This window comes from Lissotriton vulgaris, chromosome 2_1, assembly GCF_964263255.1.
Source record: "Lissotriton vulgaris chromosome 2_1, aLisVul1.2, whole genome shotgun sequence".
In the NCBI taxonomy this organism is placed as follows: Eukaryota; Metazoa; Chordata; class Amphibia; order Caudata; family Salamandridae; genus Lissotriton; species Lissotriton vulgaris.
The window spans coordinates 2,105,150,288-2,105,164,139 of NC_141687.1; the positions used below are offsets into that span (position 1 = coordinate 2,105,150,288).

Below are 13,852 nucleotides of genomic sequence, written 5' to 3' on the forward strand. Positions count from 1 at the left end.
GGGACAATAGAGGATTGGAAGGCCAGGCCTCAAGAAAACGCAAAACAACAGAAACATCCCATAAGCAGATACCTGTAAGCAATTTGGCAATCAGAGGATGTGCACCTGCAGACTTACCATCAATATGGATATGACCCGCGGAAATGGCGTAACGGAAATTGTTGACAGTTCGATAAGCCAAACCGGAAGAAGCAAGAGAGGCCAAAAAGTTAGTTATCAAAGAGACATCCGCTATAGTGGGATCAACCTCCCGTTGAGCACACCAGTCACACCATCTCTTCCAGGATCCCTTGTATCGCTTGTGAGTATTGGGTGACCAGGCTTCACTAATGAACTTGGAAGCGTCTCGAGAAAGGCCTGGGAAAAGCACAAGCAGAGATAATCGAAATGGAGGTGTGCCTGTCGCCAACCATGAAGCATGTACAGCAGAAAATGCACCTCATGGTACCAGCACAGATGAAAACAAACTGTTCACCAGGTGTGCATGTCGCCAACCTTGAAATCCACAGGAAGCATGCCAATATCAACAACTAAAGAGCTGCTCACCAAGTATCCTCGTCGCTATCCACAACGAACTGCTCACCATGCTATGGTCACCAGGTGTGCCTGTCACCGACCTTGACAGTCACGAGTAGCATGCCGATATCCGCAACGTATCTGTGATACATCTGTACCTGAGACCGGCCCAAAATTGCCGACATAACGATGCAGCGCTTAAAGTGGCTGTCACGTTACGTTGAACCGCGACGTGATTCTCCTCCCAAAATGGCCACACGTAATGGCCACAGCACGCTGTCCTTCCTGCGCACGTCATGGACCAAATGCAGATGCTAAGATGGCTGCCGGCCTAGCAAGACTGACGTCACTGGTCCAACTGGCTGCGACACAAACTACTCCTTCCACTGTATCACAATTCACCACAGGACATGAAAACAAGTAAAAGCTCCTCAGGACCACACCCGGAGAGAAGAACACAGTCAGGGTTCTGGTAACCCTGCCTCAAATATTCTTCACAAAAATGGACGAAACGACGAACATGGAGACTGCTAGATGAAATAGACGTCATTCTATACACATCTCGCTGGTAAATCTCTTCGTGGGGTCACTGGTGCGCTGCATCCCATCCTTGTCGGCATTGTGGAAAATATGAGGGTCCAGACGGTAAGTAGAAGATGTTAACTTTTATTGGTAAAGAGTAACACCATACATACAGCACTAGAGACAAGCCTCCATAACCATCCTTCCAATCGTCCCTTGTCGGAATCCTCATACCTCACACCCATTCTAACATCCACACACTCTACAGACCTCACACGACCATCACGGGGCTTCCAACACAATACCACATCTGCTTTGCAGATAGGCTAAGGGCTGGATAACCACTTATTCTGAACACCTTTCTTGCCCACTGACAGAAACTCTTACTGCCTTCAGCCACAGCTCATTTTTGGTCCGTTATAAACACTTGGATGCGACTCTAAGTATGCTCTACACAAGAGTAATATTTTGCCTGTAAAAAATACTGTAACACATCATCCTCGATGTAGGAAAGGTGTATCTGCTTCTTATGGTTACCCCCACTTTTTGCTTGATGTAACACTGTTTTTGACTATTCTGACAGGGACACTGCTAATCAGGACCCCCGTCAATCTGCTTTCTCCCAAAACTGCTTTATGTTCTCGGGTACACTCCAGATTGGATACTGGGGTACCCTTGTCAGTCCCTAGTATATGGTACACATGTACCCAGGGCATAGGTACCTCAGAGGCCTTCCATATGCTGAAGCATGTATTATGCCACCCATGAGAGATGCCATACAAAATGGAACTACGGGCCTGCCATTGCAACCTGTGTAAGCTGGCTCATGCACCACTTACTTAAGATCTAGGTTTACTATATCTAAGTGTAACTGCAGTTAACACCTATGTCACCGCTATAGCAGGCCTATACAATCCTGAAGGCGGAGTGCTTGGTCCTAAGTGAAAGGGTACCCCTGCATAAGCAGGACAAACCTGCAACCTACGGAGTCCATTCTCCCAGGTCGTCAGTGAAGCAGCCATATACAACATATAGAGGGACATTACGCGACAGCATGATCAACTCTAAAGCGGCTGAAATAAACCCTATCGTGTTTGGTGTCAAACATGTTGAAATCATACCCCCACACTGGTACCCGGTGTGGGACATATGATTCCACCCCTCTGAAGCGAGCTTCGTGAGGTCCCTGCTGTTCCCGGTACCAGCCTTCTAACTTCGGACAGCACAAAATGGTTGCTGCCGACCAGAGACACATTTCTGCCCTTATGCTGCTGAGCGAAGCTCGAGCAGGGATAGGTAGAACAATAGGCATCCTGTCACAGGGAGGTGTGACCACCTCCCAGACAGGATTTAGTGTATTAGGGCTGGCTGGGTGAGCTTGCCAGCGCCACTCAGTCTACATGAGGGACACATTTTCTGTCCCTTTGCATAGTGCAGTTCAAACCAGTCCTGGGAGCCGTTGGCTCTGGCTCTGTTACGAAACTGGACGAAGGACATGGGAGCAATATCACCTGAATCTTTTCAACCCTCTCCCGTGGGTACTTAAGGTCTTACCTGGCCGTAGGACCTTAGATTTTTCGTGGGCAAGATTCTAACCTGAAACCACTGCACTTCGACCGTCTGGGCACTCTGTACTTCGCTGGACTTCATTTGGGCTTGACTTCATCTCCCTCTGTCTGCTGCCTCGTCTGTGCCTGTGCACCATACAGGATCAGTGCAGGACCTGTGGAGCATCCAAGGCACCTGAAGATCACTCCCTTGGAGTGAAGGAGTCACTCCCCAGCATTCGCAGGCACCACAACACTGCTGACCGGTCTGCTGATCCCGAGCTCCTATGGACTCCAAAAGGCTTAGCAACCCAGGAGGTGGGATACTATGTTCCCTTGAGTGCTGAGCTGCCCTCTTATCAATTTTAAGGTCAGAATCGCTTGTGGGGGCTGCAATACCCGAACCCCTGTGCACTGCGTACTTTTGTAAGTGCATGTTCTTGTTGGTAATTCTTTAACAAGTGCATTGGGCTCCAAGTAGCCCCAACCTCTAGCACCGCTTCCTACAAAGATCTTCAACCACCTCGCACTGTGTACTCGCTGGCCTGTTGTTTTGTGAAGCTGCTCAAGGCCCTCTCGCGACTCCAATGCCTCCGGCCTGTGGGTCCATTTGAGGTTCAACTTTGCTTTTCTTGTGCTCCCCTGGTTGCTCCAGGCTTGCCCTGACTCCCCTGTGTGTGGTGAGTCTCCTGGACCTTGCTGGTCCAAACCTTACACTTCCATGACTTTCTGCCAAGGCTTTTTGGTGGTCCCGCTGGACACCGACCTCTCAGCACTCTAAATCCTTCGTGGGACAGCTCGTATCCGGCTCCTGGTCACAGCAGCTGCAGAGTCCAGGTCCCTGTCAACTTTCTTGAAGCACCCGACATTGGTGGGCATTCGTCTACCCAGCCCCTGGTCACCCTCAAATGGCCCAGACTCTGTCCCCTCTGCTTTCAGGTACTCATCGACAAGAATCCACGTTTGGATTCCAACAGACATTCTTCTTCCTTCCGGCAGCGGCTCTTCTTCAAAGTCCTTCATTGGGTTGGACGGCGGTTTCCGAAGCGACTTCAGACCTATGCACCTGACTTCCCTGGATTAGGTAACTTGGGTACTTCGGTATCCACGGGTGAGGTGGCTCTCCAACCGTCTGTCTTCCATGGGGTTTCTACGTAGTCCACTGGGAAGGGCCATTAATCTCTAAAACTCCAACTGCGACTTTCCCCTAGAGTTGTACGGAGCAAGCGATTGTATTTCCACACTCTACCTGTCCTCCGTGAGGGTCCCTATCTTCTCACCTTGGGTCCCAGCGATTCTATGTCCCCTCGACATCGTTCTGACTCGAGTTGTGCTTCTTATACCACTTTCTTAGTATATGGGTTGGACCCCCCACTCTGGGGCCCACTGTGTGTTAGTGCTATTTACTGTCATTTTTTGCTGAAGTATTGTGTGTTTTGTGTCTATCTCTGTGTAGGAGATACTGAAACATACTAGAGAGTATTCTATAATAAATACATATTTTTATTAATATCTTGTGTGGTTCTCTTTCATTTAACCTGTACTATAAGATTGCATTCTGGTAAAACAAGCTGCTTGACACTGCTTTAAGACTTAGCCTGAAGTCTGCTCTCTACAGCTACCACTTGGATAGCTTTCTAAGGTTGTCTGAGACCTCTTAAATCACCATAAGGGTTGTCTGGCCTGGAGCAGGGTTCCCACTTTAACTAGTGGACAGGGGGGACTTCCTTAACATCGCGGTCAGTACACTGCGATGCTGTTACATTGCGGTCGCTACAACGAACACGATGTAACCACGCTCTGCCATTACAACGCAAGTCTTTACATCGACTTGCGCTAGATGGCGTGCTAACATTACAAATAGTGTAGTTTACTATCCCAACACCTTGCCTACTGTTAAGTGGACTGGAGTTGGAATAGTAAATACACTTTTCTAATGTTAGCACGCCATCTAGCGCAAGTCGATGTAAAGACTTACGTTGTAATGGCATGGCGTGGTTACATTGCGTTCATTGTAAAGACCGCGATGTAACGGCACACGTTGTACTCACTCGCATGGTAACATCATACATCCAGTGGACAGCATATACCAGGCCAGCCTCTCACACTAGAAAACCAAATCCTCTTAGTGGATGCAAGATTAAATAAAGCATATGAAATATAAACAGAAATGACGTGGATTATCTTAACTTTTTCTCGATTTGTTTTTTATTTTTTATTTAAATTTTTTTTTTTTTAAATTTTTGTTCCACCAAGAAAGTTGCTGAGGAACCCTTGTTGATGGAATGGGACTTCTTGTATCACTCCCTTGGATAACAAGTCCAGAACGTCCTGGGATCTTAGATCAGATTCCAAGGAACTGAACACTAAAGACTTAGAGAGAGACTAATCGGATTGGAGTGCAATAAAATTCTGTCTGATATCCCAGAATTGTCTGTAAATCCCACTGGGCTGATGTGATTTGTCTCCAGTTGTTTTGAAAAAGAGGGAGTCTGCCACCCAGGTTTCTCCGGTGAAAAAAGATTTATAATAACATGACCTACCTGTGTTGGCACGTGATCTTCCTCTACGCCATAAAAAACAACCTATGTAGCTGTTCCCTTTCTGTGGATAGAAGGGCTCCTATCCTGTTTTTTAGGTGAATTCAGGGGTATACCCATCTCTGGGTGCATAAAATGATGGTCTGTATGAGCTCTGTTGGGAATAGCTGTAGGAGCAAGCTCTTCTTCATCCGGCTTTGTGAAAAAGATGGGGAAAAAATTATTGAGATTTGTTGTGCCTTGTCTAGAGAGGTGTAGGTTTGTACACAGGCAGATATATCTTTTTTTATGGTTATATTGTACATGTCTTTCGCACTTGCTTGAACTCTGAGAGGCTAACTTTCATCTTATGCAAATGAATTTGCAGAGGGTGCATTAGCCCTCTTAGAGATGCCATGGACACCGAAGTCCAATAATTTTGCTGTCTTGTGCGTAGGCTTGATTGTATCTGGTGACATTTGATTTTTAGAGGACAAACAAGTAAACTTTTTTGTTTCCATAAAAAAAACGCAGTTTAACAGCACACTCAAACATTCAACGTACTATGTAAGATTGTTCAAAATAATAGCTTCTAATCCGTTAATCTGTTTTATTATGTGTATGAGTAAGTATCGTGACTTTTTAAGACTGAATAGCTTGTTTTTACCTATAATTTAAAGAATTTTTATTTTCCAATTTAGATGAAGAAGACGCGGTTTACGGGGACACAGTCTGCCTCCTCCACTAAACGGACACCTCATGAGGATCTTCTGGCCAAGGAAGAGGAGTACAAGTAAGTTTAGGGCATCCAACGATGGCAGATATGACAAACACTAACTGAAGCACTCTTAGCATCATAGGAAAATGAGCAACAGGGACATTTTACAAGAATGCTTATTTAGCATCCTGTCAGACCAGGCTAAAAAGTAAACGTTTCATTTTTTATTAGATCATCAGTTTTAGAAACTTCTAATTTATCAATGTACATCTGTATCAAGTCAAGTTCAAGTTTAAATACTTTATTCGACAACATTGTCATAAAAGCTTTCATCCCTATCTAAACATAATAAATACTAATCTAATAGTAAAAAACGTATTAAATAACATGCATTAGTGCATAGTTGGTGAATAAGAATCTATAAAATGTACACGTTATTTTTAAAAAAGTATCATCACAAGCCAAAGGAAGTTCATGTAGTTCATGGGGGTTTTAAAGTGCGCGTGCGTATTATCCAAGCCCATCCCAGGAATTTGGCCACTGCAATTGCAAGTTGAGGGGCACAATTTGATTTCAAGATCCTGAAAGCCTCGACACATCTCCTTGTGCCCAGATTTCTACATGCCGGCTTCAGCCACCTATTCCTTGGGGCAGCATATAATGGACATACGAATAAAAAGTGCAAAATGTCTTCTATATGAGATTTACAATGGGAGCATGTGTTAACATTACCAGGGGACCATTTAACAGTAAAAGCATTTAGGGGCAGGGTGCCAACTCTGAACTGGAAAAACTGTTTCCTATCTAGAGGCTTGGAGATTATATCCCAGTACAGTTCAAACATGGGGAGAGTTTTTATCTCTAAAAACTTGAATGTCAAGGCAGGAGGTTGGCTAGAGACCAATGCAGCATTATTTATCATTTCCCAGTATAACTTTTTTAATGTGTTCTTTGAAGGAAAGTCATCTGGGTCAGTTACTGTCCACAAGTGTTCAAGGTGCAATTTTTGAAGTAGTTTCCTCACTTCTTTTAACCAAACTACTTTATGGAAGATATCAGAGTTGTCAACATCCAATAAGGCAGCAGCATAGTGACTCAGTTCCGGGGTAGATTTTATACGCCTCCAATATAAAAGGGGGCGAAGTCTGATCACGTCCTCAATCCTTTTCCTCCCCAGATCATAATGGAGAGGGATGGAGGGGGTGCTCTGTGGGACTCCGATTAAGCCCCGCAGGAATTTATTTTCTGCCACTGATAGAACATTCAAGTTGGTAAAACCCCAAAGTTCTGACCCATAAAGGCATGCACCCAGCACTTTCATGCCGTAGATCTCCAATGTTGGCTGTATTGGTTTTGTAAATGAAGTTTTATACTTCTTGGCTATTGCCCCTGCCAACTGATTATATTTTAACATTACAAAGTCCATGTGGGATCTCCAATTCATACTAGCGTTCAGAGAGATGCCTAGATAGGTAAAGGCATCCACTTCTTCCAAAAAAGCCCCGTTATAAACCATTTTCCCCTTGAATTTCTTGGTGGGATTCAGGTTCATGAATTTTGTCTTTGATGTATTTATTTCTAAGCCACGGATCCGACAGAATTCGCCAAAAGCGTCTATTGTCTTTTGCAGATCGCTTGGGGTCCGCGAGACCAGCAGAGTGTCATCCGCGAACATAAGAACTGGTACTCGCTTCCCATCTAGTAGTGGAGCATCCGTTGGAACTTGCTGCAGAAAATCCACAATGCCGTTTATGTAGAGGGAGAATAGCGTGGGGGCCAGGACACAGCCCTGTCTTACTCCTCTCTCCACAGGGAAAGTTTCCGTGACCTCCCCCTGGGCTCCCCACCTAATCCGGGCATAGTTGTTCTCGTGGAGTCTTACAAGCAAAGTTAATAGTTCCGGGCTTATTCCTAAATCCCTTAAAACATCCCAAAGTTTTTGGCGGGGAACTAAATCAAACGCGGCCTTTAGATCTACAAAAACAGCGAACAGGGGACCATTTAGCAGGGTGACGTTTTTCCAATATAAAGTTAAAAAGTGAAACACCTGGTCAACAGAGCTGGTTAAAGGGCGAAATCCGGCTTGATAAGGTGAAAGAATGTCCTTGTCAACTATCCAGGCTTGAAGCTTGTTTTGGACCAGCCTACCCATCAATTTTTGGGCACAGTCGATGAGGCTGATTGGCCTGTAGTTGCTTGCTAAAGCCTTATCTCCTTTTTTGTAAACAGGAATGATTTCTGCTCCTTTCCACGTTGGGGGAATCTTTGCCCCCTGTGCAATAGCATTCCCAAGCCATACGAAATATTTACACCAGTTATCTCTGTCTAATAAAAAAACGTCAGCCGGTATACCATCAATGCCTGGTGCCCTGCCTCTGGTCACTCCATCCATAGCCTCATGTACATCTTTTAATGTGAATGGTCCATTTGCAAAAAATATCCTATCTGGAGGAGGGACTGCCTGGGGGCCTGTATTGTCAGCATATTGGGGTCATCTGTATCAAGAAATGGCTCAATCTTTCTGCAGGATGAGCAATTTAGTGAGATTTAGCTATTATACTGTATTAACAAAAGGCTACATTTTAGATGTTTGAAATTAATCTGTTTTCTTGACTTTAAACCTGCAACGTATAAACTGTTAATTGAGTGCCTCTACATTTAATATTCTAAAGAGTATTCTTTCTCTTTATATGTTCCTGTAGCATAATAAAGTGGTTTAAAACTTTTGTTGCAGACGTCTTAATGCAGAATTGGAAGCCAAGACAGCTGAATTAGTACGAGAGGCTGAGGAAGTTATGGTGAGTAAATGTGAGAAACTGGATAGGAGGGCACCTTTAAAAATGTAAACCTGTTCAGTTAGTCATGTGCAGCCAAGTTGCATAGGACTAGCAGGTAACTATTTTGTGCGTAACTACCAAAGGGCATGTTTCTGCCTGGATCTTTCATATAACTTATTAAGACCCCAAATGCACAGGGTATGTAATTAATATAAGTGCTGTTAAAAATCTTCTTGTTTTAATTCACATTTTAAGCAAAGATACTCCTATATTTTTTTTTTGGCATAAAATATTAAAATAGCCTGTACAAAGGGCTAATTATAAGGAAACCTGGAATACGATTGTAAGATTACTTCAGTCAAAAAAAGACAAAATCCTTGAAAAACAGGTGTATGTTAGAAAAAATAATAAATGTAATTAATTTCAGTGCTTCTGTTTGAGGACTTTGTCGTCACTGATCCACAGGATAATAGGGTAGAGAAGCTTCTTTGAAGAGTGCATATTCAGGATTTAATTAATCTCTGCGAGCTGGAATTTATTGCAACTACACATCTCGATCATTATTAAAGAATTTTCAGTGGCTATTGAAGAAGACCATTCGTATTACTTGTAGCTATGAAGAGCTAAGTGAAGTATTTGTCGGATAGTACATTTGATAATTTGAAACCCTCTGCTGGAGCAGCTAGTGAAATGGCAACTGCAAGAAGATAGTTGTATGAGAAATTGGAATTTTGACACTGCTCAAAAGACTTAGTTGTGTAAGATGTCGATCTCAGTGACAAGCTCTTTGAAGAGGACCTGGAGGGTTTAATGCAGTAGTCTTTAAAGAGTACAAAGCATGTCCAGCTGCTTAAATATCAATCAATCAATCTAAAAATGATAGCAGTAATGGGAGGCCCTTTCCACGTCCAAGGATTATGTGATATGAACCCTCAACTAATAAGTCTCGATTTCAACCAAACAGCAGAATAGTGTCTCTAAGTCTGCTCAGGGGTCCAGGAATAATAAGCATTTCTAACTAAGCAGAAACTCGAGCTTCTGCAGGAAAGGTTAGAGGCAGTTTGAACTTCTTTTAGAAGATATGATTTAGAGACCATCAAGGATTAGTGGGTGATGTGATGGAGGTAATTGCACTGGAATATTTCTTGGAGTTTCAGACTCCCTTTCCAAGAAGTTGATCCCTTCCCAAGAGTTCAGAAAAGAGAATTACTTTCAAGACATTATTCTGAGTTTACTATGCAAAAACACATAAGTTCCAGTCATGGAAGAAGATCACAGGCAGGGATGGTAGGGTTTGGTGTTTTTGATGAAGACATCATTGGGGGAATTTCAGCTGGCGGTGCCTCAGTATAATCCGCTTTAACACCATCGCTGCTAGTGATATTTTGCTCCTGTTATGTAATTTTCAAAAGTCCATTGTTCATGACGAGCTGGGCTCGTCATCAGCCTGGCAGGAGGCTACTTCATGACGAGCCCAGCTCGTCATGAGCCTGGAAGGGGTTAAGAAGAATACTCTTTAACAGATGATTTATATGATATTAGAGGGGAATTATCTAGTGTTATTGGACCTTCAGGATGCCTATGTGCATGTGCCTTTAAGGAAGGAGCATCAGAAATACCTGAGGCTTGCAATGAACAATGTTTATTGGCAGTTTCAAGTCTAATCTTTTGGTCTGAAGGCTTCGCCCAGATTTTTCACCAAGGTATTGTCCCCAGTAATGATATTTCTGTACAAAAGGGACATTCAGATCCATTCATATGTCAACAACATTGATTGTTTCCCACTCCCAGATGGAACTGATACTTCATGATCAGATGGTGGTTTAGATTCTGGGGAAATTTAGGTAGCTTATGAAGATGTCAACAGTCCAACTTCACAAAGCCATGAATGTATTGGGGCTTGGTTACGGACAGATATTCTTTGGATCTGTCTTCCTCAATAGATGAAAATGAAGTTGATGTAGAGGCTAAATCGGTGTCTTCAAAGAGACCAACCTTTAGCCAGAAAGTTTCCTTAAACTTAAGGTGACCTGGTCTGTATATTATGATTAGGGCTCCTAGTTTTATGGTATTTTTGTTTAACATTTCCGCCTATATTTATCCATATTTATTTTTTGTCCATCTTATTGGTACTTATCATATTTATTTTGTTTAAAGAATAAATGTAGCTGTAAAATTGTATATTTCTGCATTTATAGGACTCTTAACATGGATGCCTGGCACACTTTATCAACTTAAGCAGCGACGTATAACAAAAGACTAAACTCACACATGCATATTAACATCAGTCTACAAATATATGTTAACATATGCCTGTATTTCAGGAAATCTCATCCTGTGTTTTAACCCTCCATGCTGACTGCCTGCTAGGCTGTTGCCTAGAATTCATGAAAGACAGCATGGAGAGTTTCTCACAAGAAGCACCATTTTCAGTATTTTTCCGCTTTAAAAAATAAATACAGCCAGGAAACGCATTGTTTTCTGTCTGTATTTATCTGTCAAAGTCATTAAAAACAGAACATCTGAATCCTTAATTATGATATATTAGCTGTGAAGATTTCTGTCTGAGGATAGTTCGAATCTTGTTAGTAAGGATCCTTTTTCTTTGAAACTGCATGGCCATTTGTGCTCACAAAGGCATGTCTGCATTTTAAGCCACTGGTCCATCGTATGCTTAGCCAGTGGCAACCGACATCACGGAACTTTGAGGCAAAGATTCCTGTTTAAAGAGTATCTGAAGGCCAGCTTTAATGGTGGTTGAACTATCGACATTTAGAAAGAGTAATTCACCTGCAGTGCCAGAACTCAATGGTGGTCACTATAGATGCCAGGAAGAAATGTTGGAAAGCTGTGTTGGGAATGAAGACGGCCTAATGATTCTGGTCAAGACAGGATGGATCACATTTCTTAAATTTGAGAGAGCTAATATCTGTTTTGAAGTGTCTTCAGTTCTTCAGGACAAATGTTTAGAGAATGGAGAATGGAGTTGATAATGAAAACAGATGGTTCAGTGACCATGACCTATCTGAGGCGACCATTTTAACTGGTTCAAGAGCTTTAAAACTATTGATGCAAATCCTTTTGAGTTGGGCAGAAAAGAACTTTACATCTCTGTAGGATCACAGTGCTGCTGCCCCCAATATCTCTACAGCAGCTGAGGTTGGCAGTTTGGAAGTTGAAAGAGAAGGTCTTGGGAGTTGAGGGCTTTCTCTTTTAGTGTGTAAATCCACTGAAGCCCGGTGAGTCTAATGGGTGTTGCACGCCTGAGGCAATGTGTAAGTATTTGTGTAACAATGAAAACAATAATTAAGTGAAAACACAAAACAAGAAACTTCCCATACCAACAAGCATTTGCAATGCAATAGGTCTCGTATTAGGAAAGTTAGAGCTATTGTAAATGACACTTTTTTTATTTAGGTTTTGTTTTTGAAAATTGCGAAAATAATAGCTTTGTCATTTACAATGCCAATGGTTATAACTCTCGCAAATGTGACACCTATAGCATTTGTAATGCAATATGTGTTGTATTTACGTGACTTACATGTATTGATATTACAAATAACAATGTGTTTTAATTTTTTTTAATAATTAATACTTAAATAAAAGTTTTTGTAATTTATAATGGCAATAGCTTAAACTTTTGTAAATAACATTTGTGAAGATTATGTTCAGTGTATTTCATTGTGACGAAAATCCAAGAACATATGTCAAATATTAACATATTTTTGTTACATTTGTAATAAAGCTTGAAACATTGAGATAACATATTTGAACCAGTTGTTGTTGAATGGTTGCACCGATTGATGCTGTGGTGGAGCTCAGTGATGTTGTGGTGCCACTGAGTGATGCTGTGGTGGTGCTGAGTGATGCTGTATGCTATTCTATGTTTTGTTTTGCTATCCTATGTTTTGTTTTGTTATGCTATGCTATGCTGTTTTGTTATGCTATGCTATGTTTTGCTATGCTATGCTATGTTTTGCTATGCTATGCTATGTTATGCTATGCTATGTTTTGCTCTGCTTTGTTATGCTATGTTTTGTTGTGATTTATTATGCTATGCTTTGTTTTGCTATGCTATGTTTTGTTGTGTTGGTATGCTATGCTGTGTTTTGCTATGTTATTATGTTTTGTTCTGTTTTGTTCAGCTATGCTATGTTTTGTTTTGTTAAACTATGCTGTTTTGTTGTGTTTTGTTATGCTATGTTATGTTATGCTATGTTTTGTTATGCTATGCTATGTTTTGTTTTGCTATCCTATGCTTTGTTTTGTTATGCTATGCTATGCTATGTTTAGTTTTGCTATCCTATGCTTTGTTTTGTTATGCTATGTTTTGTTGTGTTTTGCTAGGCTATGCTTTGTTATGCTATGCTATGTTTTCTTATGCTATGCTATGTTTTGCTCTGCTATGCTTTGTTATGCTATGTTTTTATGCTATGCTATGCTTTGTTGTGTTTTATTATGCTATGCTTTATTTTGCTATGCTATGCTATGTTTTGCTGTGTTTGGTATGCTATGCTATGCTGTGTTTTGCTATGCTATATGTTTCGTTATGTTTTGTTAAGCCATGCTATGTTTTGTTGTGTTTTGTTATGCTATGTGTTGTTGTATTTTGTTATGCTATGTTTTGTTATGCTATGTTTTGTTATGCTATGCTATGCTTTGCTGTGTTTTGTTATGCTTTGTTGTATTTTGTTATGCTATGCTAGGTTTTGTTATGTATGCTATGGTTTGTTGTGTTTTGCTATGTTTTGTTATGCTATGCTGGTGAGGGTGGGTGGGTGAGGGTGGGTGGGTGAGTGAGGGTGGGTGGGTGAGTGAGGGTGGGTGAGTGAGGGTGGGTGGGTGTGTGAGTGAGGGTGAGTGTGTTAGAGCGAGGGTGAGGGTGAGAGGGTTGTGAGGTTGTGTATCCTATGCTTTTTTTTATGCCATGTTATGTTTTGTTATGCTATGCTGATGAGGGTGTATGAGGGTGAGTGAGTGAGGGTGAGTGAGGGTGTGCGAGGGGGTTTGAGGGTGAGGGCGAGGGTGTGATGGTGTATGAGGGTGAGAGGGTTGGGAGGGTGTGAGGGTGATATTCTCCCAAACCCTGATGTGCTGACCTCCTGATTAACACTCGACAATGAGTGGCGGAAAAGTGAATCAACCAATATGTGCACCATTTGCAGGAAACAAAATTGTAAAAGTGCCAATATAAGAACGGTCAACAACAGTCCTAGTGCTACAATATGGCAGTGAACCATATCAAATCAGTCA

The 13,852-nt window shown here is 42.0% G+C and overlaps 1 protein-coding gene across 3 annotated transcripts in view; it reads left to right on the forward strand.

Moving 5' to 3' along the window:
- Positions 1-13,852, forward strand: part of TEX9 (testis expressed 9) — a 414,747-nt gene that overhangs the window by 11,466 nt on the left and 389,429 nt on the right. For all 3 annotated transcript variants that reach the window (XM_086958349.1, XM_086958350.1, XM_086958352.1), the window contains exons 2-3: positions 5,806-5,897; positions 8,557-8,620. In XM_086958349.1, the coding sequence (XP_086814475.1) occupies positions 5,806-5,897; positions 8,557-8,620 (156 nt within the window). The remainder of the gene's footprint in view (positions 1-5,805; positions 5,898-8,556; positions 8,621-13,852) is intronic.